The sequence below is a fragment of the Phocoena phocoena genome, chromosome X, assembly GCF_963924675.1.
Source record: "Phocoena phocoena chromosome X, mPhoPho1.1, whole genome shotgun sequence".
In the NCBI taxonomy this organism is placed as follows: Eukaryota; Metazoa; Chordata; class Mammalia; order Artiodactyla; family Phocoenidae; genus Phocoena; species Phocoena phocoena.
This window is the reverse complement of record NC_089240.1, coordinates 4,832,478-4,860,372: the sequence shown is the minus strand read 5'-3', so window position 1 is coordinate 4,860,372 and position 27,895 is coordinate 4,832,478. Positions and strand designations below refer to the sequence as shown.

General features: G+C 45.1%; 1 protein-coding gene across 1 annotated transcript in view; it reads right to left on the bottom strand.

Moving 5' to 3' along the window:
• The window catches only part of STS (steroid sulfatase), an 86,234-nt gene that overhangs the window by 8,951 nt on the left and 49,388 nt on the right, over nt 1-27,895 (bottom strand). The window contains exons 6-8 of the mRNA XM_065900117.1: nt 26,282-26,419; nt 12,999-13,158; nt 4,959-5,080 (exon numbers count right to left, since the gene is read on the bottom strand). Of these exons, the coding sequence (XP_065756189.1) occupies nt 4,959-5,080; nt 12,999-13,158; nt 26,282-26,419 (420 nt within the window). The remainder of the gene's footprint in view (nt 1-4,958; nt 5,081-12,998; nt 13,159-26,281; nt 26,420-27,895) is intronic.

Genomic DNA, 27,895 nt, shown 5'->3' with positions numbered 1-27,895 from the left:
GAAAATGCCCAGGTCTGCTAGCAGATGGAAGCAAATCAGGACGGAGCTAGAAACAAGCAGGAATACTGTGAGAACTGACATATGCCCCATGCTGACATCGAAGAACAGAGATGTGCAAAATATTGCAGAAAATCAGCAGGAGCGAGTACGTCAGGGGGGAAAGGGCAGAAGAAGTGGCCTATGGTAGTTGCGAATAAGCTGGGTGCTGAGCAAACACTGGAGGACTCATTCAGAAACACTGCGCTTTGGGCATTCGAGAAAGAAACTCCCATTCTGATGTATTTTGTCTCTGTAAGGAAGCAAGGTTGCATTGCGACAAATGAACAGAAGTCATGGCTGACACGTTTTTCGTCCAAGAATTAATGTAATCTTAGGTCAGACATGTGAAAACTTTAGTCGGAAAGCATTAGATGTCTGTAGAGAACAGACCTGTGGTTGCCAAGGGGGAGGGATTTGGGGGAGGGATGGATTGGGAGTTTGGGGTTAGCAGATACAAACTATCATATATAGAATGGATAAACGACAAGGTCCTACTGTAGAGCACAGGGAACTATATTCAATATCCTGTGATAAACCATAATGGAAAAGAATATGAAAAAGAAGGTATATATGTATAACTGAGTCACTTTGTGGTACAGATGAAATTAACACAACATTGTAAATCAACTACACTCCAATAAAAAAAAAGTAGATGTATGTTTCAAAAATGGTCTAATATTATTTATAAGGTAATAGGAAGTGCCATATAAAAATACATGTTTGATAGACCAAGTGGGAGAAAACAAAAAAAAATCCATTTATAGACGGTGTTTTTCCATTAAAGGAAATGAATGGTTGGGACGATAAGCCCGTTACTGAAGCGTCTGAGTGATAATGAGATAAAACAAATTGAATAAACATTGAACACAATTTCCGGGAAAGCTTTTCCATCCTCCTATATCACCATCACACCTTCTCTTAGGTTGTGGGCAAAGCAGATTCCGTCCATCCTGGGACACATCACCCTGCGTTCCTACAATTACACGCACACACGTCCCGCGATACCAGGCTGAGAAGGCAGGTGAAGGAATTAGTGGGTGAATATCGCAAAGGTCAAGAGCTGTTGCGAATGCAGCCTTTGGTCGAGATTTTCAACCAAAAGGAAAAGGAAATCCTAAGACTTGAAATATATGCTTGAAGTGATTTACGTATATGCGCTTTTTCTTAATTGCAGCAAAAGTTCTGGTTGGGCGAGGGCTTCTCCTTCTTAAGGTAAGCTGGAGTACAGGAAAGTTCTCTGCAGCTTTCATTTGAAAATGCCACAGCCCCCGTGAGTTCAGCTTCGGCCCTCGATTTGTTGTTTCTGACCCTTCAGGTTTAACTTCCGATAATCAGACAAAGGGGAATCAGATCACCAACACGAACTGAAGTCATTAATAAAGACAAAAACTAAGCATAGCCTTTCTTACACCAATCAACTCCTGAGACATAGGCAGCTGTAATTAGAATCTTCTCTCTTTCCTTAGGTGCATTTTAGAGGCAAAATTAATTTTTTAACTGGGTGAAAATCTTAGTGAACAAAGCAAGCATTTGTCCTCAATTACTACTGTAATGCTGTTGCAATTTTAAACCTCACTTATCTCCTATTTTCAAAACAAGGCACCTTTAAAAGAGCTAGATATAAACAAACTTCTTTGGAATGAATCCTAATTTCCTACTGCTTTTTGTTGTGATTTAAGATTTTAAAAACTTATTTTGAAGCCTTAAAAGTCAAAATTGTTTATCGTTTTTCTATAAACAATGTACGCTTCAGGTGCACTACTGAGGTTTTTCAAATGATGCTTTAAAAAGAAGTCACAGGAGAGAAGTTTCCAACAAACTTGAATTGAAAAGCTAGCAGGATTTATGGGGCTCCTTGGATTCCACACCAGCATAACCACATCCCATGGATTTCTGTGCGACCAGCTGGCCTGGAAACTCTCACACTAGTGCGAGCATTTAGTTTACAGACTTATATTCATCGGCTCGAAAGTCTGCAGCAGAATCTCAGAGCTAACTACCAGTCTTTTAAGATAAATTTTACCATAAAATCAAGTTGTCATTACATTGAATTTTTACTAACACTGCTTCATAGGTCAAAACTTAAAGCCAAACTTTTTGAATACACGCGGAACAGTAAATTTAAACTCACAATTCCCATTGTAATGCAAGAAAAGTTACCGGTGTCCTAATAACACTTTCGTGAGTTCTTCTAAAATGCAGTGGGCGTAAGGATATGAGATGATTAAGTTAGGCCATTCAATTTGCTGAGACAACGAAATTACAGAAACATTATCATGAGAGAATCATTCAATTATAGAGAAGACACTGTATATAAAAGCTGAAAGGGGTTCATGTTTTAAAAGGGTGGAAACAGCATTCCAGCTCTAAGTTTTTGGGAAAATGAGTAACAAGGTGGGAATTGTAACATGTAGGCGTCCAACTGATCAAGACAAACGGCAACTGGATCTTAACCACACCACCACTCAGTTCTAGTTTACGGGTACCAGCGTACTTACTGCCGGTAAGCTTGTGCTTTCTGAGCGAGGAACAGGGCATGCGTTTGCTACGTCTGCCAGTTGCCGGGGTGTCAGTGCTCGCCGCCTGGCTGACTTCCAGGTAGCAATGCTTTCCCAACAAGCTGGCAAGATGCCTGAGCCATCCGGAGGTGGCTCCAGCTCACTGCTGCCCTGACGCTACATTTCTAAACCCTGATCCTAAATGTCTCTCTTCTTTTCTAGCAAAGTATTTGGAGGCCAGGAGGCAGCCCTCTTACCACTGACAATTATGGGAAGTGTCTCCTGTGTACTGATTACCATAAACTCCTACCAGCACAGATCCGAGACGATGTCAGTCATCTCCTCTAACCAGTACTAGTTTACTTTCTGTATTCTCCAGTTGACAGGTAACTCCACACACACGGGTGACGCTTCCTTACACACCTGTGCATTCCCAGCTGTTTGCACAGCCTTCAGCCCGTCCTGAGCTAAGAGGTAAGCAACTCCCTGGCAGAGAATTTGGTCTGTTTTGCTCACTGACAGGTGCGCAGCCTAGCCCAGAAGGTGCCACTTAGTAGGTGCTCAATAAATACGTGTACAACAAACGAACAGATGAAATACGGAGCAAACAGCCATGGAGCCATGTGTGACAGCCAAGGCAGCAACCATTGTTACTGAGTTTCAGGCACAATCTGAAAAGCAGATGAGACGATTCATAAAACCCACGGTTTCCTGAGACCCTTTAGCTAGATGGATGATTCCGGTGTGGAGACACCGTCATTTTTCCTCGTGTGCTGCTGCTTCAAAAGAGAAGATAGTAAGGAACTGCATAAGACAAAATGTCACTTGTGTGTTGTCTTAGAAGCAAGCTTTATCCCCAGGCCAGCTGCCTGTCAGAATCTGGGTCTTGTTTTTCTCACTTACTCCTATTTTCTGCCTCTTCCTGTCCCTTTTCTGTTTACTCCTCCACATCATGTGCTTCTCCAGCCCCTGACCCAATAGGTTTCTTCCGGCTCCTCTAACTCGAGGGGGTTGGCTTTATTTAAATGCAATTCTGCAAGGCTCAGGACGTGATATCATCCTTCTTTAAACAAACAAGAGTCCCCCGAGACTTTGTTCTTTACGCTTCTCGCAGGCTCCTTATAAAAGGAAGTGGCGAGGACCACATCTCTCATTTATGATGAGATGGCTCAGATATAAATGCTGCCGATAATCTTAAAAAGAGACAGCATTCCTAAGGGTGTTAGGAATGATGGACACATTGATGAGATACGTAAATAGGGTCCCTCTGGGCCTAGAATCGTGCACCCATGGTTTTGCCATATTGGTCTTCCAGAAGCTATCTCAAGGAAGCCGTCCAGATTGAAAGTATAAACGTTGAAGGGTAAACCTGGTGTGATCTCTTTGGGTAATGGAAGGGTTATAATTTTCCACTCTAAGAATAATGGAGCAGCTGCTCTTTAAATGATGTCTTTGGTAAATTGACTGGGTGAGCAGAATGGGGTGAGGGGTACATTGAAATCCAGTATCAGAGTCACCTGAGTTTTTACAAAGTCATCAGCTGCAGGGGATAAACAAGCTGCTCTGAGAATCTCGCCTCTGGGAGCAGAATCCCAAAACACACTAGAGAAGTGGGGAGTGTCATTCTCCCACTGAAGAGGAACCTCAAAGTCCAATATCAGCCTCTACCTCTGGGATATACAGCAGGGGTGTAATAGTTGCTGGATTCCCATAGACTCCTAGGCATCTTAGCGATGTGAGCCTTACTGCAATTCTAAGTTTAAATACGTGAAAACCAGATGTGAACCTATCACTACACCGACGATTCTCACTTGGTTCCACTTGGTCCTTTATGCTTTTTAGAAATGCACCCCTGTATCCGCCGTTGGAAAACCCAAAGAAGGTCCCGTCACTGATACAGTGCACGATTTACAACACTCCTGGGTTTGGGACCCATGATAACATCAAAGCGTTTGAACTCTGTCTTAAATGTCTACATCTAGCAAATACACACGATCCGTGACCAAACACAGATCGATGAGTCACGACCCCTACCTTTGAGGCTCGGGAGAGAAGGTCAGGTAAACATCTCAAGGGTACTCGGTGCCAGCGCAAAAGCTACAGGACAGCAGGCAGAGAAGACGGCTTTCAGGGGGGTTGGGGCGGATGGATAAGCATTAACCAGGAAGGGAAAAGAAAGGAAGTCCTCCCAGGTTGAGGAAGCTGCAAGCACATGTCACGGCAATGTGTGACGCCCTGCCTGGACCACCAGGGCACCGGGAGGCGTAAGAGAAGAAGGAACGCGGAGGAGGACAGAGAAAGCAAAACTGAGCATCTTTCGGGCATCTCATGAGAGCAACGCCCTCTTGCAATTTCTTCTGTTCCCATGGCTGTGACTGCACGTAGTCCTACAAGCATGGAAAGAAAGATGCGTCTGCTCACTGTTCTGTGGGTGCCAGCGCACGGCGTTCAGGTAGAAGTTGCAGTAGTGGAAGAGGAACTCGTGATCCGAACGATGGCTTCTCCCTTGAAGCAGGGGCATCAGGTCACGCCCATCGATGATCCTGGGGGATAAAGCAGGTGGGCATCAGGGGGCCACATCAGCCTTGGGCTAAAACCTCCCGATGTCTGCGCTGTCCTTCCAGCAAATGGGGGCATGATAGAGCTACAACATGGTAATGAAGTAACCAACCCAGGACACTAACTGACGCACACTGGGCGCCGTATGCAAGGTAGGGAGGCCAGCTCTGCTCGTGCATGAACTCATTTCATCCTCCAAGCAGCACCGTGAGTTGTGACCAGTATCACTCCAGGATGATGGGATGAAGAAATGGAGTGATTCACCCAACTCCACGTGTGCCGTAAGAGCCAATGGGATTGAAACCCAGCTGACTGGGCGTCCGTGCTTTCCCCTGCTACTGCTCCTATACCGAGTTTTCTGCCTATTGCCTTGGCAAACAGTGTATTCACAAACTACGGATCTATAGAAAATAAGAATTTCTGACAATCTGAGTTCAAAAAAAAAAGATAATATACAGCATGGGGCAATCGAGATTGGATGGACTTCAATGCAAATGAAGTTCTAAGTCCCAGGGATGTGATTTGTAAATAATAATGATGATATTAAATACCCCGAAGATGTAAACGTACTCACATGCATTTACATATCACATATACACATTACACATATGTTTACGTTCTCAAAGGTAAATATATCTCTTCTATAACTAGGCCGAGAAGGGGAACTTTCCAGATGGTAGGCAATAACTGTATACGACTGCTAAGGAGCAAAATTAGGACTATTTAGATGTTACATGAAGGAAAAAAGGAAAAAAGCCTATATTGTTTTGAGTGAAACACACATTAATAGCCACGAGAGAAATTGAAGTCGTTGATTACCATTAGGCCACTGCCACCGAAACCTGGGGCAGAAGGCTACTTGGAAGGAGGTAGATTGTTGAACTTGAGGGTTTTCCTTTTCTGATTAAAAACATTCCAAGACAAATATCATATGATATCGCTTATATGCGGAATCTAAAAAAAGGGTACAAATGAACTTATCTACAAAATAGTAATAGAGTCACAGATGCAGAAAACAAACGTATGGTCACCAGGGGTAAAGGTGTGGGCAGAGGGATAAATTGGGAGATTGGGACTGAATATACACATTACTATATATAAAATAGATAACTAATAAGGACCTACTGTAGAGCACAGGGAACTCTACTCAGTACTCTAATGAACTATGGGGGAAAGTATCTTAAAAAGAGTGGATATGTGTATATGTATAACTGAATCACTTTGCTGTACACCTGGAACTAACAACATTTTACATCAACTACACTCCAACAAAAAACTTTTAAAAAACCCAAAACACTCCATCCCTGGCCCCTCCTACTATGAGGAATTGAGAAACCGGAACTTTAACTTGCTTATATAATGTGGGTAAGCACCCTTGAGAGGTCCTACATCCCTTGAGTTTTTTTTTTTTTTCTTTTTTCTTTGTGGTTTATTTTGGTGTCGCTAAAAATCCCATCATGTAATTACTGCTGACTGCTTCTCTGGTCCCCACCTTAGTTATTAATCATGCACTCCGTACAAGTCCACGGAACTGAAAATATTCTATTATTGTAAGTTAAAAATAAGAACAAAAGACAGAATTGGCTCACTTTCCAAGCCTGATTCTCATCTTCCATGAGAGGAACAAGGTAGAGAGATGATTCGATCCAGAAGCAGTGTGTTCTCCGAATACTAGTTCTATCCTGTAATGGCCGATATTGTGAATTTCAAGAAAAACTCAGTCCTTAAGATTAGGAGAGCCTAAGTAGGTGGAAAGGAAGCAAGGGATGAGGGGAGAGGGGCAGAGAGGAGGACCTGAGCATAAAAAGCCCCCAGTGGTGAAAACCCTGAAGGTGAGAGATGGGACAGATGGGCCCGACACCTCTCCACCACCTTTAGCTCCACGTGGAGAGAAGGCCTTTCCACGATGGCTCGAGGGTGAGAGTGAATCTCTGTTTCTCTGACTCAATGCCTAGCTCATTTCTTGAAGATGTTTTTCATCATAAACCCACAAAACTCAGCACTTAAGAACCCAGGAGACAGAACTGGTTTCTTAAGATTGGTATTTCATAACTGAACTGGGCCTGATCCCACAAAGGGGGATTTAATGACAAAAAGAACACTGTAAATCTCACAGACTTTTTTTCTGACTTCCAAGCACATTTGTCTCTTTTTTTTAAGGAGGGAAGCAAAGTCTGTTCTGCAAACTTCTTTTTTCTTGCAATGCAGAGACTGATCTCATTTTTGCTTTCCGTCCTATACCTAACGCACCCTTTCCTGGAAGCCGGCAATAAATCACGCTGCGATGGAAACCACTGGTGAACAGTGCTGGAGAAATATGGCTTGTCAAAAAGAGGCTCATTTCTGCCATGAAAAATGGAAAGTGACTCTATTGAGCTAAACTTTTAAACGGTGTCTGAGTTATCAAAATACTTGGGATGGCTGGGGTGGAAATGTTTGTACAACATCACGATTCGTGGCAGAAGGGCCCCTACACTTTCAAAGTGATGCAAAGCATCGCCGCTTCCCTATGGAAATCGTCTGATTGGCCTTTTCTGTAAACAAATTCAACTTTTCATAGCACGTTTGCAGGACAGCCACGGCTACAAAATTGGATGCTTTTTTCCCCTGGTGTCTGCCTGATTCTGTGAAAAATGTGCTCATTTGAGATTGCCTTTAACTTGGAAAGTGAGATGATTCTCTTTGGGCCCCTGACTCATGGCAACCATGGGGATAGTAACAATTCAGTGTCAAGGAGACTCATGTCTGAATTTCAGGTCAAATTCAAGAGCATGCGATGACTCTCACGTAACTGAAAAGAACATGTTTGGGGAACTTGTTGAGGGGACAGTGACCTCATCCCCCCACGAATGTGCTGTATCTCTCTCAGCTGAGTCAGTGACCCATGTACTTTGGGACGTCCCTCCGACCCACCTGTGCCTGGTCTACTCTGGGGAGGATTTGGGGATCACAGCAGAAGGGAAAGGCTTGGGGGACTGAAAAAGAGGTTAACTTGGGGCACAAGGTGAGTCACTTGTTGCCATATTCAAAACAAGGTGATTCATGGAAGCAACCTAAGTGTCCATCGACACAAGAATGGATAAAGAAGATGTGGCACATATATACAATGGAATATTACTCAGCCATAAAAAGGAACGAAATTGAGTTATTTGTAGTGAGGTGGATGGACCTAGAGTCTGTCGTGCAGAGTGAAATGGGTCGGAAAGAGAAAAACAAATACCATATGCTAACACATATATATGCAATCTAAAAAAAAATGGTTCTGATGAACCTAGGGGCAGGACAGGAGTAAAGATGCAGACGTAGAGAATGGACTTGAGGACATGGGGTCAGGGTGAAAGGTAAGCTGGGACGAAGTGAGAGAGTAGCACTGACAGCTAGTGGGAAGCAGCCACATAGCACAGGGAGATCAGCTCGGTGCTTTGTGACCACCTAGAGGGGTGGGATAGGGAGGGTGGGAGGGAGACGCAATAGGGAGGGGATATGGGGACATATGTATATGTATAGCTGATTCACTTTGTTATACAGCAGAAACTAACACAACATTGTAAAGCAATTATACTCCAAAAAAGATGTAAAACAAACAAACAAAAAAATAAGGTGATTTTTTTCACTGTAGAGTAGGAAAGGAAACATTTTTAAAAGAAAGTACATAGATCTTTGATAAATTAAAGGGAATCCCAAGTACCCAGAAAGTCTCTTTCATAATTAAAAGTGTTTCCAGCCGTAAACATCAAACATTCTGTCATATGTGAATAGAAAGCAAGATCAATTATACGTCACACATACGTGAAGAGTTTCGACTTTTATTCTGCAAAATGGAGCTGAGCTGGGTACAGCTTGCTGTTGTATCTGTAGTGCTCTATGGAAGAAGTCTTTTGTGGTCACCTAGCTAGATGTCAGCAAAATTTACCGGGAGAATCAAGCCACTCCCCTTGCTTTCACCAGACATAACTGATACCAAGCATTTGGATTTCTTTTCCAAACTTGGAAAAAAGAAATGAAATCGAATTTTCATTATGGAATAGGAGAATTGGGCATGCCAATCTTCATTAAGAGGGAGCATGGTCATAGACTCACTATGGTAATACTCTATCTGCTTGCAAAGATGAGGCTGACAGGTTTTCACTTTAATGTATTTAGGTATTATATTTTTGTTGCCTATCTTTTATAACACAAAGAAAGACTGCCCTCCATTTATGTCCGGAATCAGCTTATTTGGAGACGCAGGGGGAATGATTTTTCTGCATATGCTGGGGTGATGGCCACGGTAGGCATGAAGGAAAGATTCACCGCCAAGAGGAACCTCATATAGGCACACCACGGGGTTGAATTAGAGAATTCTCATGGCAGCACTGAGACTCTGCAAAGTGAAAATCTCTATGTGTAACCCTCGGACTACTGCTCTTTTTACCTAAGCAGAAACTCTGCATCGAAGGGCTTTTCATTTCTCACCAAGCTAGGATTCAAGAACAGCACTTGCTTCTTGAGAATTACAAGGCTGTACTTGAAGAACAGGGGTCTTCTGAACGAAACTCCTCTCGTCCGATGAAAAATGTGGCAAAATGTGAGGGAACCTCATTACGTGATTGTCATACAGCCTGGGTCCAGCTCTCTGAATGTGTTTACTCACCTGAGAAACGTAAATTTAATATTGCTTAAGCAAGAAACCCGGGAAGCTGATTTCCACCCATCTTAGTGGGAGAGAGTTAGGCTGTTTTCTAGAGTAGATACCTGTGTATCAGATTTATAGATGGATATGGATATATATGAGGATATTATCCAGATGCTCTTATTGAAAAGTTTTGATGAGGTTTTCGTTATATAGATAACGACATTTTCCGTAAAAGAGCAATAATAAGCTTTTGAGCAGAATTCTCAACCCTCAGCACTCCCAACATATTGGGCTGGATCACTCCTTGCTGGAGGGTGGCATCCTGTATATTGTAGGATGTTTAGCAGCAACCCGGGCCTCTACCCACTAGATGCCAGCAACGTCCCGAGTCAAAACAATCAAAGATGTCTCTAGACATTGATAAACGGCCCCTGGGAGGGACAGTCACCCCAGCTGAGAACCATCCCTTTAGATGGTCAACGTCCCCAGGGCAGACACACAAGGACGTCTTCTAGACCTGGTTGCTAACATGATCTAAATAGTATATTGTGAGATCATTTTATTCCCATGAGCAACCTGGAAGCAGACTGCCGTTTTCTTATCTGTGCTGTCTCTTGGAGAACAATGACATCTTATAGAGCCTTGGACCAAAACCCAGACATAGTATCATTGGGTTGAGTTGGACCATTAACAGGTGAGATCCATTGAAAGAACCTTCAATACTCAGAATGGGTTCCACTGATGACACTGGCTCGTGCACAAAATGTTTGGGTCAGCTTAGGAGGAAGGCTGCTTCCTTCCTCAATGGGCACGTGGGAGAAAAACAGGATGACTCCCATTAGCCTCAGATTGGGGTGGCTACGAGGTGCCGGCAGCAAGATCTCCCTCTAGGGATCTTCGTCTTTGCCTCTGAACTTTTCCCTTCCCTTGGCTCTTCCCAGTGAGGTGGAAAGCCAGTTAAAGATAGTGTGAAAGCAGGGACTTCCCTGGTGGTCCAGTGGTTAACACTCTGTGCTCCCAATGCAGGGGGCCCGGGTGCGATCCCTGGTCAGGGAACTAGATCCCACATGCATGCCGCAACTAAGAGTTCGCATGTCACAACTAAGAAGTCTGCATACCGTGACTAAAGACCTGGCACAGCCAAATAAATAAATGTTTTAAAAATAATAAAAATATAAAGATACTGTGAAAGCAGAGAGTACCAACGAATTTAATATCATGAACCATGAGAGAATAATGTACTTAATGAAACTATCTGAACACTTAGTGTGCACGGGTCATGGAACTATTCAGATTTATTCCAAGGGAAAGAACCAGGGCCAAAGAGCAAGTAAAATAAGGAGTGAGAGTTTTAGTTTTCTGTAAGAAAAGACTTTTGATGAGTTATTCCTGCCAAGTTTTCTGTCATTAGAGGGGAAGAATAGTTTGATTGGAATAGCAGCTCTTAGAAGCCCCTTCAGCCCTCATAGTGATGAATCTGAGCCCAGATGGATGTGAAACGTGTAAGTGGAAACAACTCTACTTCCCTACCTGTTACCTCTCAATATGGCGGGTGAAACAAAAATGGCAAGTATTCATGCATCTCTACTCTGCACTTGACATGCTCTAGTGCTTGCCATCCTGTACAACTGTGCACCCATTTGCAGGAGAAGAAATCAAGGCCCAGGAACTTCAATGCTTCAGCAGCAGTGAAGCCACAGCAGTATCGCTCCGGGAATCTCTGCTCTTCTCTGAAGCATCAGCTACCCTGAGACGGTGTGGTCCAGCGACCCACAGGGATGCCTGAGACCTATGAGGAGGTCTATGAGCTCAAACTGTCTTTGCAGTAATTCAAAATGTTATTTGCCTTTTGTACCCCCACTCTTTCATGAGCTTACGGTGGGTTTCCCCAGTGGCTCCATTATCACTCTGTCAGCCAATGCAATGTGTGCTTGGGCCCTCTTGCATTTAAAAACTTTTATTTCCAGGTTTAATTGCTCATATGACAAACACTGATAGATACCGCCCACAGAAACACATCTTTGGGCTCCTGGATCTGGGAAGAGTGTACATGAATCTCGAGACCACAAAGTTTGAGAAGGGCTGAAGTCTACAATTCTGCCTTTCCCATCTGTGTGTGTGTGTGTGTGTGTGTGTGTGTGTGTGCGCGTGTACTTTGAGAGGAAGGTATACCTAATGCAGAAATTTGAAAAAAAGAAAAAAAATGAAGAGTGAACCAAGGTTGCGCCCAATGGGAGGTGAGTAAACCTCTCCGTGGACTCAGCTCTGGCTCAGCTGTTGTTTTCGTCTCTGGTTTCCAGTTTCCTCTTGGTTCTGTCGGCAGCTGAATTTGAACAAGATTTGCAGCCCATGTGCCTGCCGTCACCCTGGATTGCCACCCAACTAACGAAAACAATGAATCAGTGTGCCTCACTTAGAACTCTTCAGATTGGTAATAACACTTAAGGAGAAACCACTGGCAATGCCGTCAGAAGTTGTATTTAAATTCAAGAGAAAGACATTTCATTTAGAACTCGCTAAATGAAGACGTGCTGGGAAAAAAGCAGCCTGACTAGGCACCCAACTGCCTTTCTCGCTGCTGCAGCAAAGAGCTGGTGAACAGGGCCAGGGGGAGAGGTGTGGGACGAAACAAGGGAGGTTAGAGGGCATCTGCCCAGCTGCCCTTCTGCAAGCCGATGATGGGCACAGATGAGAGAGAGAGAGAGAGAGAGAGAGAGACAGAGAGGAGAGAGAGGGAGGGGGAGAGGTTCCATGGAATGCCAAAAGAGGGAAGCTCAGTTAAAGATGGTCCATCCCATAGGATTTCCCCGGTGGCACAGTGGATAAGACTCCATGCTCTCAATGCAGGGGACCCGGGTTCAATCCCTGGTCAGGGAACTAGATCCCACATGCATGCGGCAACTAAGAGTTCACATGCCACAACTAAGGAGCCCGTCTGCCACAACTAAGGAGCCCAGGTGCTACAACTTAGGAGCCAGCGAGCCCCAACTAAGGAGCCCGTCTGCTGCAACTAAGACCTGGTACAACCAAATAAATGAATAAATAAACAAATATTAAAAAAATAAAAATACTGTCCATCCCCTTCAGGCTTTGGACTTTATTTCCCACTGGGATAACAGGATGGACAGAGCAGTGTTTACATTGCTGGACCCACCAGTAAGTCCCATAACTGGGCGTGGATAAAGGGTCCAGCCGGAAGTAGCATATGTCACCGTGCAGGCGAATCGGAACACCCTTGCCCACAAAATCCGAAGGAGACTGCCCCGAGCACCTGGCAGTCACAGTACCTGTCTTCCGGCAGAGGGGACCCCGCAAGTTTGGCCACCGTCGGGAAGATGTCCATATTGCTTGTTGGCTCATCGATCTCCAGCCCAGCCTGGATCACCCCTGGCCATCGGAGGATGCCTGGAACCCGGATGCCTCCTTCCCAGTTGTTGGCTTTTCCCCCTAAAATGCCGAAGGAGAGGCATCAAGGAGATTTATACGTCTTTCCAACACGTACCTCAATGCACTCTTCAATGCTTAATGTGGGGTGGCCGATTTGGAAGAACCTAGTGATTTAATGACATGGATTCAATGAGAATTTCACAAGCAATACTGTATCTCTTGTGGTGAAGAATATATATCGGGTTGGCCAAGAAGTTCGTTTGGGTCTTTCCATAAAATGTTACAGAAGAACCCAAACAAACTTCTTGGCCAACCCAATATACATATATATATATATATGTCACGGTCTCTACATGCATGACACACGGCCAGCATTGCCTGGTGGACACAAGTGCTGACTCTGTCATCAGGGAGACTCAAATCTCGCAGCAACAAAGACTTCTAACAATGTTTCTGGAGTCATGGGGTTCAAATTCCACTTCTACTTTTTACTGCTGGTAGGAGGCAAAATAATGGCACCTCCAAATGCCCACTTGCAACCCCTGGAATCTGGGGATACGGTACCTTATCCGACAGAAGGAGAGATTATTCTGGATTATGGGAGTGGGTCGAATATAACATGAGACTCTTTATAAGGGAAAGAGGGAAGCAGGGAAATTGGCATCAGAGCAGCTGAGGCTGTAGTCAGAGAGACTGGAAGATGCTACGTCACTGGCTCTGAACAGAGAGAAAGGTGCCCCAAGCCAAGGCACGCAGGTGGCCTCTCTCCCTGAGAGCCTTCATAAAGGAACACAGCTCTGTGGACACCTTGATTTTAGCCCTTGTGGACCCAGTTTGGACATCGGACCTGCAGAAATGTAAGATCATCCATTTGTGTTGTGTTGAGCCACCAAACTGGTGGTGAATTCTTACAGCAGCCCTAGGCAATGAAAACACCAGCTCTGTGCCCTTGGGGACATGGATCCACCGGCTGTGCCACACGTTCCAGATGTGTCAGATGTGAGTATTTCTCGGGATTATGATCCCCAGACCGAGAGACAGGAGACCACCGAACATAGCCATTTTCTTCATTGCTGTTACTTGATTACTGGCGTAGCTCTTACTGTTTAGTTGGGAAAACGAGCTTTGCACGTATGAGGCAATTCGAAAATAACTAAATAGAGCATGAAAGGAGTATCAGGAGGGGCTGGAGGGGTGAGCTGGGAGTGGGTCACAATGTCAACAGAAGATGCTCCCCAGGGTCTCTCACTAATGGTCCTTGGGGAAGGGAGACAGTAGCACGGCGGCCTTGGGCTCAAAGAGGCCAGAGATGCTGGATCCCTCCAGCAGGGAGCCCGCGGATGGATGGAGAAACAGACATGCTGCTTCCCCAGGAGTAGTTCCCCATGACTTTGTAACAAGCTGTGCATAACTCTGATTGCAGGCCAACAAAAAGCACAGAGGATGCCTCTTCCCTGGGAACACGGGCCCTGAGGCAACAGACTTTGAGTTGGTTTGCGAAGGAGAAATAGGGTTAGCAGAGAAGGACAGGGGATTGCAAGGGAGATACAGGAAAAACAGGTGAAGGAGTGTGGATTCTCTCTGAAAATATCTGAACAGAGAAAAGAGCATGGTCTAAATTTAAAATTTGGTCGAGTAATTGTCAAATGAACGCATTTAACATCCCGGTGGCACTTGGCCGTGATAGGAAGCCACAGACAGACGATGGCTGAGTTAATCTCTCCAGGACGGTGCAGAGAAAATTCTTCTGCCATTCACTCCGAGACTCTCGTTAGGAACAGCTGTCTCTAAACCACGCTTCTATTTATTTTTGTCTTTGCACATGCTGCCACCCGGCAGGTCAAATGCCTGTGAATGGCAAGGGCATATGCTTGTCATTCTTTTGCTTGATGTGGGCACAGAGTTTTATGCGATACCCTATTTGTCATTTTTTTGTCCTCTTGGGCATCTCCCCGCCCGATAACACTGGTTCCCTGGATTGATGGGAATCGCAAGGAAGCACGCGACGAATCTAATTCACACTAAAGTCTTTCTCATCCAAGATGCTATAGTTTACACCCTCCTCGATGTATTCAGTCCAGGGACTAAAACCCCACCAATTATAGATGGGAGATGTGACAAAACCGCCCAGGTTCTATCACACTATCATCCACCTGCTATCGGGGCAAAAACAAACAGCAGCCATCTGCTCATGTCACTGCTTGAAGGTAAAGAACTGAAGAACACCCTTAAGTTAACTGATCCGGTTTCAAAAGCTAAAGGTGACTATTTAAGCAAGACAGCAAACGGCTAAATCATCTGAGCCAGGGGGTGGCACGTGTTTCCTTTGAAAAGCCAGGGAGTAACGATTTTAGGTGGTTTGGGTGGCTTGCCCAACTCCTCAGAAGCAGGAGGGCCAGACACCAACAAATCAACATGGCTGTGTTTCAGGGAAACTTGATCTACAAAATGAGGCATCAGGCTGGATCTGGCCCAAATGCCATAGTTTACTGAGCCCTGCTCTCTTTCTTTCTTTCTTTTTTTTTTTTTAATTGGAGTATAGTTGATTTACAATGCTGTGTTAGTTTCTGCTGTACAGCAAAGTGAATCTGTTATACATATACATATATCCACTCTTTTTTTAGATTCTCTTCCCCCATAGGTCATTACAGAGTATTGAGTAGAGCTCCCTGTGCTCTACAGCAGGTCCTTATTTGTTATCTATTTTAGATATAGTAGTGTGTATGTGTCAATCCCAATCTCCCAATTTATCCCCTGCCCTTACCCCCTGGTAACCGTAAGTTTCTTTCTGACATCTGTGACTCTATTTCTGTTATGTAGATAAGTTCATTCGTAGCCCTTTTTTAAATTTTTTGATTGATAGATTCCACATATAGAGCCCTGCTCTTAAAGTTACTGAATTTAGATTTGGGGAGTAGGGTGCGTGCATCAGCCCTGACCATACTCCGTAATATTAACTCCTTCAGTGTTAGGGGGGAAATGTCACCGCAACTTCCACTGATGATTTTTGTTTTTAAAATTTTTTTTGCGGTACGTGGGCCTCTCACTGTTGTGGCCTCTCCCGTTTTGGAGCACAGGCTCCGGACGTGCAGGCTCAGCGGCCATGGCTCACGGGCCCAGCCGCTCCGCGACATGTGGGATCTTCCCGGACCGGGGCACGAACCCGTGTCCCCTGCATCGGCAGGCAGACTCCCAACCACTGCGCCACCAGGGAAGCCCTAATTTTTCACTTAATTGGACTCCTTCATATCTTCTGCAAGAATGAAAAACTGAAGAATCTGTCCTTCAGCCTGCAATGTAAAGTAACCACATCCTGGCTCTGGCCCACCCTGCCAATACCGTTCCTTACTTGAGCTGAGTCTCACCTAAGTACCCCAGCAAACAACTCATCCTATCCCACCTTCTGCAAAGTTCTGTTGCTGTTTTCTCTGCCAGGATTTCCCCCCAACCCCCAATCATTTCTATAAACCCTCGAAAGCCTGCATAAGACGCTCTTCCTATTTAATCAAGGCTTCTACAACCACTACCACATGTAATGTCTTCCTACTCTCCATTTCCTAGGCATTTTTCAAGGTTCTCGTTTATGGAATGTGTGACAATCAATGTGATCCCATCTCATCCTCCAAGCGGGACCAAGAGTACTTGAGAAGAAACTCTAATCGACTGTTGAATCAACTGCGGTCCACAGCGTAATACCTTCCAAATAGAGAAGGTCCAATATATGCAGTGAATGAACGAAAGAATGGATGAATTGATGCAGAGTATTCCTGGGGGAAACAAAAAAGAGAACCTTACAGATGGGAGTGGTTATAAACTCCTGTTTCCAACCTCTTTTGGTCCCTTAACTTTGCTAGGCTTTTTCATTTCCCTAACCTGTTGCATTCCGAAAGTTCTCTCCTCCAGAGTCTTACCCAACAAGCTCATCTTCTTAGTCTCACTGTGCATTCCGTCCAGGAAAATGAGCTCGATTAGCACGAAATACATCAACGCCCTGCCCTCCCAGACCTCAGTTTATCCACCGATGTCACATCCCCAACCATATGCCCCTCCAGGCAACCTTGGCCTCCGTCACCCACAGACCACATCACTCCCACCTGCTCTGTCTCAAAAGTGAGTGATCCAAACACTCTATTATCTAACCACAAACCTCTGCTTACCAATACAGCTTTCTCAGCCTTGGGCCCAAACTCTGCAATATCGAACCCTGTCGTACCACGGTCACACGTTTTGCCCAAGAAAACCCAATGCAGTCATCTCGTCGAGGACTGCGATCATTCAGTAGTTCAGTTTTCTACTTAAGTGGACAGTCCCAATTGTTCCAAATAGCACTTCAATTTTCGGGACGTTTGCTAACTTTATCCTATGTGGTCCCGATGACCAGCTCAATCATGCAATATACCATTTCCATCACATTCTTGCCAGAAGACTGGATCCCAGAGAACCTCTGACACATGTTTGTGCCTTCCCAGTACGATGCCAGCCCTCAATGAAAATATCTATCTGTTCTCTGTAAATCGAGATCTTCTCAACTTTGCACATCTGGTTAACGTGACCAAATGGGGTCCCTTCCTGTTTCTGGAATCCAGTGTTCCCCACCTGCAGCTGGCATGTCAACCCTCCCCCAGAATACTACTTGTCACCCCCATGCCCTGCCCTACCCCGCCTTCAGTAGGTAACTCTGTTTCCTTCTGCAGAGAGGAAACAGAAGGCTTCATTTGGGAACACCTTCAAATTCCAGCCACTATCCCTTCTCATTGCACCAGCATCGGCTCTCCGCATTCCCTGCCAGACTAGACAAGGTCCCTCCTCCTGGCAAAGATCAATCCTCCTACATGTTGGGTCTCATTTCCCACCATCTTCTCAGAAATCTGACATTCTCAGGTGTCCCCTGTACCTTCACAATCCGTCTACTGAAGCTGACTTGAGAGAATGAAATACACTCCAACCTTCCCCATGACAAACAACCCCTTTCACAGCCCATCTCCCTGCACAGACACATTTCTGAAAAGAATCTGAGAAACTGCTCACCTTCCGGCCCCCTTCTATCCAGCCAGCCTCTGCCCCTCACTCTCCACCGAAAATACTCATAGGAACATCACATGTATAATATACACAATGGATCCTTGGGGTCTACATTCTACTTGACTGTTTATCAGCATCCATTTCTACAAACCATATTCTTCCCTGGATCTTCCCTCCCCGCCCCTGCCCCCAGTTTTCTTCTTATTCCCCTGTCACTCTCTCCGTATCTCCTTTGTTGGATCATCATCTCCCGTATCACCTTTTATGTTCGGCTTGGTCCCTGACCCTCTTCTCTTCTTACACTAAAGGATCCCATACACCAACCCAATACAGGTCTCTGCCCAGGAGTCCTAATTCCTAAAGGGAACCTCTGTCTAGCGAATCATACCAGCCAAACATGGAAGAGACAGCTTTGACGTCCTCCCTTCCCTCAAACCCAATATCTAATCAATCACCAATACCAATGGGTTTACCAATACAAGCACGTTGATTCACTGCCCACTTCATTGAGTTAAACCACTGATCCTTCAAACCTAAGCTCAAGTGGTTTTTCATTTACATATTCACTCAAAAATAATTTCTTACAATATGTCAGGCACTATTCCAGCTTCTAAGAATACAGATGTGAGTAGAATACGTCTGGATCGTAGTTCTTGCACTCTGGCAGACGACAGTATTCCTTGCCCTCACTAAGGGCACTGAGGACACACTTTGCAGTACTGACTTCTTAGTCATCTCAACAGTCTTCTACGATGTTCCTATAATAACAATCCTATTATTCAAATTCTAAAGACAAGGGAACCAAGTTGCTGCCTGGGAGTCGTAAATCCTCAAAGTACTTCTATCTACCCAATCACACCAGCCAAACACATGAGACATCTTATGTTACCCCTCACCTCATCCTTATTCTCACTGCTTTACCCTTTCCTTAGAGTGGATTTGAGTGATATTCTCGACCTCCAATTTTAACTACTACCCAAATGGCAATAACTATATATGTATACACACACACACACACACACACACACATATATACAAATATATATAAACACACAATATATATACACATATTTCTATCTATCTACCTATGTCTGTTCATCTATCTCTATCTATCTATCTATCTAGGTAGCTATCTATCTATCTATCTACCTACCTACCTACCTATGTCTATCCATCCATCCATCCATGCATCATATCTATCTATCTATCTATCTATCTATCTATCTATCTATCTATCCATCCCTATCTGTCTGTCTATCTATCTACTTCATTCTATCAGACACACTAACGTGGATGTAGGGTACCTTTCATCAGCTACATCGCCCAGTATCCCTTGTTGACACCTTCATCTCTTATAGCAACCTTGAGCTGCTTTTTTGTTCCCTGTAAAGCATCTCACTCCTGCCTGGAATGAACTCTCCACCTCTCCTCTCCCAGCCAACACTCCCAAGCATCAGCCTGCAAAAGGTCCACGTCTCCTGGGAAGTTCTCTGAATTCCCAGGTTGGGGGAACAACGTCTAATCGTCCCTTCTCAGAGCTTCCTTTCTAGTTTGTTATTCTGAAACCATCTCCTTAGATGTCCATCTCAACCAAAGAATATGAGCTACTAGAGGCTGGGGACCCTATATTCGCTGTCGTCATGTCCTAGAAGCCAGCCCCGAGCCTGCCATACTATGGAGGTTCAATATGCGTGCTTCTCAGTGGAATTTAACTGAAGGAATGAACTGCTAGGTGAGGATAACATGTGAGCTTCTTTCAAAGAGGAAAAGCCTGGGGAAGCCTGGGGGATGCCTCCTGGCACACAAGTCCTGATACCAGCAAGACCAGACAGCTTTGCCCTCTCTTGGGGAGCTGATGAAAATGTTTGCTAAAATCTGAAGAATGAACCTGAATGTAACCACCCCGCAATAAACTACCAGAGCCTCTTGCTGGGTTTTTTTTTTTTTTTTTTTCTCCAACAAAAGCATCCATTGCTCTGAAAGCCGTGTGACTGCCTGAGGCAAAGAGCCGCCAAACTCAGTGACCGTAAGAAGCAACTCCTAAGCCACATAGACTCCAGCCAACCAGTGGCTTTTGGAATTTGCACTGCAAGGAAAACTGCAGTGCCTTCCTTGCAGGCATCAGGGAATTCGGAAAGCATTTCTCTGCACGTGGAGAAAGTCTACGTTCATGAACGCTCAGGAAAATATGATTTTCAGCCCTCACACCCAACCAATGCTTCTGCAGAAGCCATCTATAGAGTTAATTTACCCACTCCATTGACATTTATTACTTGCCTTTACGCAGAGTAAAAGGGAGGCGGGGGGTTGAGGGGGGAGTCTCCTGCTGGGTGACCTTGACTTGGGAGAGGAATGAAAAGGAAGCCAGAGCTAGGAGTACGATGTTCTCATCCGAGACTTCGGGGAATTTTCAGCTGTGAGGAAGAGGATGGAAACTCTAAGAAAATCTTAGGGAAGTTTTTCTGGTCCCAGCTAAGGGAGGATATTTTAGGGAAAAGGTGAAAATAAGTTTACAAATATTACATGCTAGGGAGGGTGTGGAGAAAAGGGAACCCTCCTACACTGTTGGTGAGAAGGTACTTTGGTGCAGCCACTATGGAGAACAGTCTGGATGTTCCTTAGAAAACTAAAAATAGAGCTACCATATGATCCAGCAATCCAACTCCTGGGCCTATATCCAGACAAAACTGTAATTCAAAAAGATACATGCACCCCAATGTTCATAGAAGTACTAGCCACAATAGCCAAGACATGGAAAACAACCTAATGTCCATCGACAGGTGAATGATAAAAGAAAATGTGATATATGTGTATAATGAAATAGTACTCAGCCATAAAAAAGAATAAAATAATGCCATTTGCAGCAACATGCGTGGACCTGAAGATTATCATACTAAGTGAAGCCAGACAGAGGAAGACAAATACCATATGATATCACTTATATATGGAATTTAAAACATGACACAAATGAACTTATCTGTGAAACAGAAACAGACTCACAGATACAGAGAACAAACTTATGGTTACCAAAGGGGAAAGTGGGGGAGGGATAAATTAGGAGTTTGGGATTAACAGATACACACTACTTTACATAAAATAGATAAACAGGGCTTCCCTGGTGGCGCACTGGTTAAGAATCTGCCTGCCAATGCAGGGGACATGGGTTCGAGCCCTGATCTGGGAAGATCCCACATGCCGCAGAGCAACTGGGCCTGTGCACCACAGCTGCTGAGCCTGCGCTCTAGAGCCCGTGAGCCACAACTACTGAGCCCACGTGCCACAACTGCTGGAGCCCATGCTCTGCAACAAGAGAAGCCACCGCAATGAGAAGCCCGTGCACCGCAATGAAGAGTAGCCCCCGCCCACCGCAACTAGAGAAAGCCCGCACGCAGCAACGAAGACCCAGTGCAGCCAAAAATAAATAAATAAAATAAATCAGTTTTTTAAAAAAGTTAAAAAAAATAGATAATCAACAAGGTCCTACTGTATAGCACAGGGGACTATACTCAATATTTTGTAATAACCTGTAAGGGAAAAGAATCTGAAAAAAATAGATATATGTGTGTGTATAAATGAATCACTTTGCTGTACATCTGAAACAAACACAACATTGTAAATCAACTATATTTCAATTAGAAAAAAAAGAGAGAGAGAAAAAACTAGTAGTGTCACTATCCCCTCAACCCCACAAAATTTAATTAATTTTTTGAAATGCAGACTACAGCAGAATCTAATGTTCTTCCGATTAAAAGGGATTAGCTGTTGAACTCTGTGTCGTGATTTAATCACAGCCATTCTACCAAGGTGGTCCGTAGATTTCATTAGTGAAACAGACTGAGGAATACAGAGGGACCACTGAGCTCAAATAGTATAGATTTTTCTTTTTTTAGGGGAAGGCTGAATAATGACCCCTAAAGATGTCCATGTTGGAATCCTTGGAACCTTTGAATTGTACCTTGTTTTCTGAAAAAGGGACTTTGTAGATATGATTACATTACTGATGGTGTGATGGGGAGATTATCGTGGATTATCTCGGGGGTCCCCTAAGTGACAGTAGGAGTGCCCTTAGTAGAGTGAGGCAGGATGGGATGTGACTAGAGAAGAGAAGGCCATGTGAGGAAGTATAGATCTTTTGGAGCAGTTCTGATGAAGACTGCAAATCAGGATTGTTCTGAAAGGATGCTCTTTCGATCAGTGAGCTCAAACGGTGTGCTTTCTCTGTGTTTGCATAAATCATAGGAGTGCATGCAAGTTCACAGCTTTAGAAAACAAGGCGTCTTGACACTGAGAAGTCTTTGGTCATTCCCCATAGCTAGAAGGAAGCCGCATCTTTTTTTTTTTGAGCATCATACCGTTAACAATGTTTCACTGGGAACTTGATTTCAACTAAACTTGACAAAGGGATAATGCTTTGCAACAGAGTGGTGGCTGAGCTATTAATGCAGTGTCAGACACCGATGGTAGTTCTAGCATTCAAACAAAGTATGTCTAACACGTCCAATATGTTTCTCAAAAAAACAAAAAAACAGGGAGCAGCTGTGAGCCTGCTCTTCAGATTGTATGAGAAGCACAGTTCCAAGGCATCATTCAGGCCTTGGACACTCTCTTTCTGACTCATCCTCACCATCCACTTATGTCTCTGAAGAGTCAGCCATCGACGCAAAATGCCAATACATCTCCTTCTTTTGATCATCAGGCTCCCTCAGGTTCATCGCTGGTGGTCATCTGGTCACCTGTCCCTGAACCAAAGCTCTGTCGCACCATATATGTGACTTTCTTAAATAACGTATTACTTGCTAACCACTTCTATTACTGTGATTTATGTACACGTCTCGGCAGCAGCCACTAAGCAAATTTGGAACCTAACAGACCCTCACCGGGGGAATGAATGGATGGGGGAGCCAGTGCATGAAATGCAGTCTGTGACTCCATCTCGAGAGACACTATCATGTATAAAATAACATAAAAACAACTCTCCGCACACAGTCCATAACTTCAAGGAAATACGACGAAAGCACCTCATCTTACTTTACAGGAATACATACTTTCACTTCTCGCTCCTCGAAAATAAGACTGAATAGAGGAGGGCTGGCTGAAAGAGTGGGTTAATCCTGTTCCGAGTAGAGACACCTGCTCAGTCATTTCACCCGTGCTGAGTATCAGTCGTGTGTCCTGCACTGGGGAGGGAACGATGACAAGCAAAGGAAGTGGTATGAACATCCAGCGAGGTTGTCCAGACCCGCACTGAACAGGAATCCTTCCCTCCTGGGTTCCAGGTAACCGAAGGTGTAAACAAAGGTCCCGGCCCCCCAGTGCTCAGAATTTGAAAGGTCTCAGATGTGCATGTCGAGGATGTAAGTAGAAGTATAAGGTTTCACAGGCCACGTGCTGCCATCGGGATGGGTGACAGACTGCCTTTTCGCCGTCTGTTTGGTTCAGGACTGGTGTGATCTGGTGTTACCCCATTCCTGCCAGTTTGCAGAGTAAGCCATGTGCTTCTCTCCTCATCCCAGCTCTACTGAGGAGGGTATGTGGTTGGGAGAGTGGAAAGAGCTCGAGGTAGAAGGATAAGAGCTCAAGCACACCCTGGCTACCTCCTTCCCAGCCTGGTTTCCTTTGGGAACATTTCTGGGGCCCTGCTGGCCGAGTGAGGCTCTCCTTGCTGTATGCACCACTGGCATCTTGTACCAAGAATGTCGACACCCTTGTCAAATCGCATGGGCCTCCTCAGGCTTCCTCCCACGACCCCCACCCAACCACCCACGCAAACAACTAACCACCCACCCACCCAGCCACTGACCCAACCAACCACCCACCCAACCAGCCACCCACCCAAACAACCATCCACCCACCTACCCACCCAACTGACCACCCACCCAATCAACCACCCAACCGACCACCCACCCAATCAACCACCCAACCACCCACCCACCCAACCAGCCACTGACCCAACCAACCATCCAACCATCTACCCACCCAACCACCCACCCAACCATCCACCCACCCCAACAACCATCCACCCACCTACCCACCCAACTGACCACCCACCCAATCAACCACCCAAGTGACCACCCACCCAATCAACCACCCAACCAACCACCCACCCAACCAACCAGCCATTTACCCAGCCAACCACCCAACCATCCACCCACTCAACCAACCACCCACCCGCCCAACCACCCACCCGACCAACCAGCCATTTACCCAACCAACCACCCACCCAACCAACCAGCCATTTACCCAGCCAACCACCCAACCATCCACCCACTCAACCAACCACCCACCCAACCAACCATCCACCCAACCAACCAGCCACCCACTTACCCACCCAACTGACCACCCACCCAATCAACCACCCAACCGACCACCCACCCAATCAACCACCCAACCAACCACCCACCCAACCAACCAGCCATTTACCCAGCCAACCATCCACCCACTCAACCAACCACCCACCCAACCAACCAGCCATTTACCCAACTAAGCATCCACCCAACCAACCAGCCACCCACCTACCCACCCAACCGACCAACCACCCAATCAACCACCCAACCATCCACCCACTCAACCACCCACCCACCCAACCAACTAGCCATCTACCCAACCAAACATCCAACCATCCACCCAACCAACCATCCACCCACCTACCCAACCCATTGACCATGGGCTCCTTTAGGGCAGGGACCGTATTGTTGCCTCTAACCCAGTGCCAGATACACAGCTCAATCAGGGTTTTGTAAACTGACGGATGAAAGCACTCCATAGATTAGCATTTCATATCTCTGTAGGTAAACTCTGATTTCCTGAGTCCCTGGGAATCTGTGAAACATCCATGTGAGAGAATAATGAAAGGGGAATAAAGCACCTCATGGCTTTAGGGAGCAAAATTCAATGCGCTTTCCTATGTGTCACTCATCTTGCTTTATTCAGCAGCCCCTACTGTCTGGGACACCTTGCTTTGCCTTTTGCATGGTCACCTCTAATCATCCTCCCCCATGTTACATCCAATCCACATTCACTGCAGATTCGGGTGGTGTCCTAACCCTTAGCACGGATATGCCCTCTGAGGTATCTCACCTAAGTCTTTGTGAAATGGGCACATTTACCCATGTCTAAAACTGTCCATCATGAAAATAAAACCAGGTATCTATGTCTCATATTCGCAGAGTGTATGTTGTATAAGCGACTTGGGGTCAGCAGATGGGTCTTATCTAATATCCCCAGTGACAAGTAGCCTGATCCATCTTGGTGGTGGCTTAGCTAATGCTCTGTCAGGAAGGAAGCATCAGCCCACAATGCTGTAGCATATGGAGATAGGCAGGATAGTGACCCACAAAGATGTCAATATCCTCATCCCCGGACACTGTGACTAGGTTACCTTCCATGACAAAAGGGACTCTGCAGATGTGATTAAGGGTCTAGAAATAGGAAAAATTACTCTGGATTACATGGGTGAGCCTGACATAATCACAAGGGTCCTTAAAATTGCAGGCAAGAAAGTTAGAGTAAGTGAAAGAGATGGAATTATGGAAGCAGAGGTCAGAGAGAGAGAGAGACAGAGAGGAAGGTTTGAAGACACTGCATTGGTGGCTTTAAAGGTGGAAGAAAGGGTCCACGAGCCAAGGAGAGTGACCACCTCCAGAAGCTGGAGAAGGCAAGGAAATGGATTCTCCCCTGGAGCCTCCAGAAAGATGCAGTCCTGCTACCATCTTGATTTTAGACCAGTGAGACCCATTTCAAACTTCTGATGCCCAACTACAAGTTAATAGCTTTTTATTGTTGCTGTAACAAATCAACACAAACTTCCAGGCTTAAAGCAACTGTAGTTGTAGAGGTCGTGGGGGGAGGGTGTAAGGGGTCTTGTTTGAACCAACTACACATATGGGGCTGAATTTACATTTAGGGGGAAAACACCCTCATTTTAATGTCTGGACACAGAATGCGTGCTTTTAAGTTCTGGGGGGACCGTAGCGGAAATGGTCACTTTGGCCATCTGAGTTTTCAATGCCTGTGACCAATAAAGCCCTGTATGTTTCAAGTGGCAGAAGAATAGCACCACAGCTCCAAGGTCCAGGAGAAGGTGATGAGGGGGTAAGCTGCGGGGGGCAGGCAGAGCACAGAGCTGACACCGTGCCATTTCCCACCTGCACAGATTTCTCACCTTTATAGATTCCGTTACTGCCTCCGTGACCTTCCCCTTTGATAGTCACCTCCTCTACATGTGCTCCTTGGTCCGAGGAGAAGTAGACCAGGGTGTTATTAGCCAGTTTCAACTCATCTAGAACATCCAAGATCTGCCCTGAAGGGGAGAAAACACTCAGTGTTAAAACAGTGCAATCTTTACAAAAGTAAGGGAGGTGATTTGCCCTCATCGACCTGTCTGTTAATTTCTCATGGCGAGAAGGAGATGGTCTTACACACTGAGCTCTCCTGTGCTGATCCCAACAGGGGATGCAGCAGAATCAGAAGGAGCCACAGTGGCCGGGCTCTTGGCAGAGACAATGAGAAGATGCAGTCAGTGAATTAAGTATCATCTACAAGCATCATTTGAACGTCTAGGCATCATGGGGTGACCCTGTAGGGAGACCTGATAAAGGATTCTAGAAGAATCAGGCTCACAGATCACGAGCCCCTTGGAGGAAGATGCCGGAAGAGAGAAGCCAAATTGCTGCAATCACCCACTGGCCTGAGGCTATAATGAAGTCTACTGGTTTTCCTTATTGACTGGAAAGAACTAAATCATCACTGTTCCTCTTATACAAACAAACATCTCTAAAACTATTTTATGATGAATGACCTTTTTCATACTTACCATAGATACCCAGGTCTAAAACTGTCCATCATGAAAATAAATATTCCTCACACTTTCCTTTTTCTTTTCCTCATCTTCTTTCCCCATACTTCACATTGTATACTAACCCCCATAAAGCAACCCTTCAAAATAATAATGATACCATGGTCAACAATGAGAGTAATGGGTATCATTTGTTGAATACTCTGCCTGCAGAGGACTTTATTCCATGTTCTCTTGATTACATCATACTGAACCCTACGAGTAAAGAGCATTGGCTCCATTGCATAGGTGAGGGCAACAGTGCTCCAAAAAGATGCATAACCTGTTCAAAGTCACACCGTTAGCAAGGGAGAGACCCAGAAAGGAAGAGTTAAGTCTCACTGCAAAACCCAAACTCTCAAACCCTGCAGAGTTAAGTGGATGAACTCAGTGAAAATCACAGAGGAGTAAAAAAAAGACATGATGGAAAAAAAGTTAGAGTTACATCCTGAAACACCCATGGATGACATGATAATGATGGCTGCTGTCTTGTTCAAATTAATCCAGGAAGAAGGGAAGTGAGTACGGAGCATGGATTAATAAAATCAGGCGTGACTTCATTAGTTGTTAAGTGTGGATCCAGGGCATATGGCAGTTCACTGCACTTTTCTCTCTGCTTCTATGAATGCCTCAAATTTTCCATAAGAATAAACAGAACAAAACAGAACAGAAGCCAGCTGAAGATTGAAGAATGGGCTGAAACACGGACTCTCTGATTAGGAAGCTACCACCTGCTCTCAGATCAGAAGAAAATGATGGTCAGACCAGAGGTATATAATTTACAATTTTCACGGAGATTGCTACATTCACATGCTGCCAATTTAATTTAGTCCATGCATGCAGTTATTGTTTGAGGTACTGAAGGGTCTGACTCCGTTTTTTGATGTTTGACAGCTAAGAGCTTTTAAGTCTCACCTCTGCCTCTTCCACTTGTGCCCAACA